This window comes from Anneissia japonica, unplaced genomic scaffold (assembly GCF_011630105.1).
Source record: "Anneissia japonica isolate Jap-2015-1 unplaced genomic scaffold, ASM1163010v1 scaffold560_len657749_cov147, whole genome shotgun sequence".
Lineage (NCBI taxonomy): Eukaryota > Metazoa > Echinodermata > Crinoidea > Comatulida > Comatulidae > Anneissia > Anneissia japonica.
This window is the reverse complement of record NW_022754288.1, coordinates 78,530-83,116: the sequence shown is the minus strand read 5'-3', so window position 1 is coordinate 83,116 and position 4,587 is coordinate 78,530. Positions and strand designations below refer to the sequence as shown.

Sequence of the window (4,587 nt, the reverse complement as noted above, 5' to 3'; positions counted from 1 at the left end):
CTATCTGTCAGTTGATAAAGATCTCTGATAGGGATCGAAACGTTCTGAGTAAATACTCTGTTTCCATTTTAGCTTTACAAAAACGAAAATTTTTCAAATGTATATATTTCATTTTATTTCATTTATTCATCAACAATAAAATAGACAAAAAGCAAAAATACAAAAATACAATGATGAAAAGGACAACCAAAAAGAAATCAGAAGAGCTTGTAAATCAAGGTGTCCGAAATAAAAAAAAAAATAATAAAAGGACAAGTTAAAAACAATGACCAAAGCCAACAACAGCAAGTATAAGTGAATTGAATAAGAAAACACACTCAACACCACACACACACACACTAATGCCAAAAGAAAAATCAAAAAGCAAATAGGTGAATAAATAAATAGATTATTTCTTTAAATAATTTTTCTTTAAGAATATAAATAATAATTATGATTTAAAAATAAATAAATAAATAAATAAATATTAATTAAATAAATGAATAAAGTAAAATCAAATAATAAAAGTAATAAGGAATAAAGAAAATAGTTTTAATCAAAAATAAAGATAATAGTATTAATAAATATTAAAGATAATAATATTAATAAATAATAAAGATATTGATAGTAATTATAAAAATAAAAATAACAATAAAATAATTTAAAAAAATAATAACAACAATTACAATAATTATAATAATAACAACGACAATAATAAAAATAGTCTGAAATGTATATAGGCCTATATATAATTATATATTTGGAAGAAAAGGGGATATATCGGCAACCTTTGATACATGGTAATATTTGATGTTATATTTTCTTATTATCACGGTGTCAAATCTAGAAAAAAAGTCACATCCGTTGACGTGTGGGCACATTGATGTTTCGTTGCTTCTCACAGATACATAAACTGTAATCTGTATAAACAGATACATAAACTGTCAACCACTCAACAATGTGAATTAGTCCAGCAAATTAGAAATTTAAGACCACTTGGGACCTGAAAATCTTGAGTTGTTTTCGGGGTTCGATTTCCAATTAGAGAGTTAGTTTTTACTAGAAGATTGTTATTTCCTTCTTTGAAAAATGGTCTGGATTTAGAGGGGTCTCAAAATACGAGAATGCACTGCACTGACCGGCCATTTTAAGCATTAGGCTATTAGCTATTCTCTGTACTAATGAACACAGTTCGCCCTCTGCAGGCTAAAATTTAGTGGCTTTGGCCTCTCAAAATCAGAGAAGAATGTGACAAAAAAAATCATTCCCAATATAATTTTTCTTCTGATTCATACGAAAATAGAGAAAGTGAGAGAGAAATGAAGGATTAGGACGAGAGAGAGATATATTGATATTAAAGCATTGAAGTCCAACAGTGGGCTTCTATTTTTATCGTCTAATATAATTAAAATTTTAACTATAATTAAATCTATAATCATTATTATAATTGAATAAAATGTATGTGCTTACCGTTTTTCTCTGCGACAATGTCGAAGTAGCATCATTAATATCAACAATCTGCTCATAATCTTTTGATGACGTTGACGATAATTTGCATCTCATGTCAACAGATGATGTATCGATTTCACTTGAATATGTTGCAATGGATTCGAATGCAATTGCTGTGTCCTATCAATTATAAAAAAGAAAAAAATTACATTCAATTACAGAATAGTAATTACATTTTTCATAAATATTGATGTAATGATTAAAAAAAAAAATACAGATACTAACGGACGTAGTGCTGAATCCACGCTTGAAATCACGATGCTCCGTCAACCAATTTACTATTCCATTGGCGTAAACGATCTCATTTCTGTAAACTGCTGTCAACAAAGCATAGCTGGTCGCCTCTACTGTTAGTGCCTTTGAATTCATCTTCCAATGACGTAGCCCTTTATTAGCATCGAATGATGCTTTATTTTTAAGTTTCATCCATATATCATCTTTCGATGCACTTCCAGCAACATGCAAAGCGTATGCTACGACTGACAAGTGGTAAGGTGTCTTCAAGTTATCTATATTTGCTTCGAGGTAGGCAATAGCTTTCGTTATTTTGTCAGTATAATCCTGAAGAGAAATATTAAACAATAAGGTAACATAAACAGATGGATTAATGTATAATGTTTGGGATTTATTTTTCTAAAATTTTGAACATTATTACAATACGTATTTGCAAGAATGTTAACAAACATAAGATAACCACTATTCGGAAGATCCAAATTGAATACGTACAACTCCACAATCTTTTCGTGCTGCTTGCCGCAGATTTGTTGGGTTGTATTCTTTTAAAGTTATCACTACAAATGCTGTCATCATCATATCACCGCTGATTCCACCCTAAAGGTCAATTAAAAAAATATATTCGTCAAACCTACGATTTAGAATTATGTTGATAATCTAAATTGAATAAGTTAATAGTGCAACTACAATGGATTTCCTTCCGCATTTGATAAGATGCAGCCAGATATTTTGATTTAGAAACTATAGTATGTGTGTGAATTGTTTGACATGAATTGATTGCTTCTTATTAAAATAAAAATTCTTTTTTTTTTAGTTTATGATAAAATTTGTATGCGTCTCGGATGGAACAGTATTTGGACTTCGTGGTTGGAAGGTTTACATATTTTAAAGTTTTTCCTCATCTAAAAGAGATATTAAATTATTATTTGTTTAAGACTATCATCAGATGAATATTTTATATGCCTAAGTGTTTACCACAAAATCATAACTGCAATTTCACGAAAAATATGAATTATGGGACATTCCTGACGTAGCGGTCAGGACACTTTTGTCCAATAATAGTCTCACCATATATTTCAATATATATCTACACTTAATAATATGTACACTAAAATTAAAACATGATTTTAATAATTGTGTGCTCATAACGTTATGGAAATACAGGTTTTATTTTAAAAGTGTAACTCTAATCATGGTTTTAATGTTGTACAAAAGCTCACGTACGTCATGTTTATTTCTGGTTTTTTTTCATTGTTTATTGATAAAATACAATTCTTTACACTCTCAAATAAAAAATAGTTTACTTGCTTTGCTACCATGTTACTCTAATTCAGTGTAAAAAAAAAAAACTTGTTATTGTGGTAATTTTTAATTGTCCCTGTAACAAAAAATGACCCGTCCGTAACAAAATATTTTTTGAAATATAGAATTTTAGACATGGGAACACAAATTTCCAGAAATTTGTTGATAATATTACTAGGTTATAGTCTCTATTAGAAGAAATTGAACATAAAGTTTGTCATAGCATTACTTTGCAAATGAATGTAAAAAAAAAATTATAAAAAAAAAAATCGTCAAAAGTTACGAACGGGGAAAATTATGAGTGTTGATGTCTCCATGAAATTGAAAATAACAACTTTTAACCAAACACATGATTTTGTAATATAGAGAATGCAAGGAACTGTGTCCACCCAAAAATAATGTTAACAGACATACTATCAAGAAATATTGGAAATGTTTATATGACCCGTCTGTAACACATAATATAAAATTTAAATATTTAATATTAAATACCCTAAAAAGTAATGTTAAAAAAATTGTTCAATTAACTTTGATATATCTAATTTGAGAATAAACAAAAACTTATATTAATAATTGAAAATGAAAATGTAACCCTCACGGACCAAATACTAGGGAAAGACCCATAAATAAATATTAAATAGTGCTGGCACCTTCTCGCTTTAAATACTATCGCCATTTGCTACTACAAAGTCAAGACTCATAGTTGACATTCTTGACATTCTCATGGTCCAACTTGAAAACTAGTTACCTTAGGGTACCAGGCTAAAAAACATGGAGCAAGATGGAGCACTTGAGATGCTGATTGCGATACATCTGTGTGTGCCAAGCGAGGACACCAATCCATCTACCAACTATGGTTAAATAGCAATGATGCCTCTTAGTTTACTTTTGAGGCATCAGGCTAAGTTAAGGGTCCCAACAGAAATTCTTTGTATGAATGGCTGGCATTGTATCTGCTGTGGCAATTGACCTAGACATCGAGGGGGTAACGTAGGGATGCGGCTGGATGAGTTCTGACCCTAATATGCATTAGTATCGTAAGGCTTTAACATGGCAAATACTACCATTTGTCGAAAATCGGAAAATAAAATTAAGTTTATGGTGGTGCGTAATTTCAAATTCAGTTCTGGAAATGGCACTCTTAAACCTAAAACTGGGGGGGGGTAACAGAGAGAATAGCCCCTGCTCCTCTTAGCTACGGGCCTGCATTGACCTAGCCTAAGATTTTTTTTAAATGAATATTTCATTAAACAAATGGCTTTAAAGTGCGGGAACACTGGCGAATTGCAAAACGGTTGGTAACTATGATAGGCTATGTGAAGTTGACATGGATCAAGGTTTAGGGACAGGCTTGGAAAAATACTGATTACTAAGTAGGGCTTCCAAAACCCCAATATTCCCAAAGGATTTTATTATCACGTAAACAGTGCGAAATGAGTTATGATAATGGTCAATGGTCAATGGTCGTATATTTATATAGCGCCTTCCACAGAAAACCGTCTCAATGCGCTTTTGAAGCCACAAGAAACAAAGACAAAAGAACGCGAAGGGGGGGGGGGGGGG

The 4,587-nt window shown here is 30.9% G+C and overlaps 1 protein-coding gene across 1 annotated transcript in view; it reads right to left on the bottom strand.

Annotated features, from left to right (window-relative positions):
* LOC117123171 (complement C3-like) overlaps positions 1-4,587 on the bottom strand; it is an 80,314-nt gene continuing 75,727 nt past the window's right edge. Inside the window, exons 26-29 of the mRNA XM_033269024.1 lie at positions 2,215-2,319; positions 1,714-2,049; positions 1,450-1,608; positions 1-72 (exon numbers count right to left, since the gene is read on the bottom strand). Of these exons, the coding sequence (XP_033124915.1) occupies positions 1-72; positions 1,450-1,608; positions 1,714-2,049; positions 2,215-2,319 (672 nt within the window). The remainder of the gene's footprint in view (positions 73-1,449; positions 1,609-1,713; positions 2,050-2,214; positions 2,320-4,587) is intronic.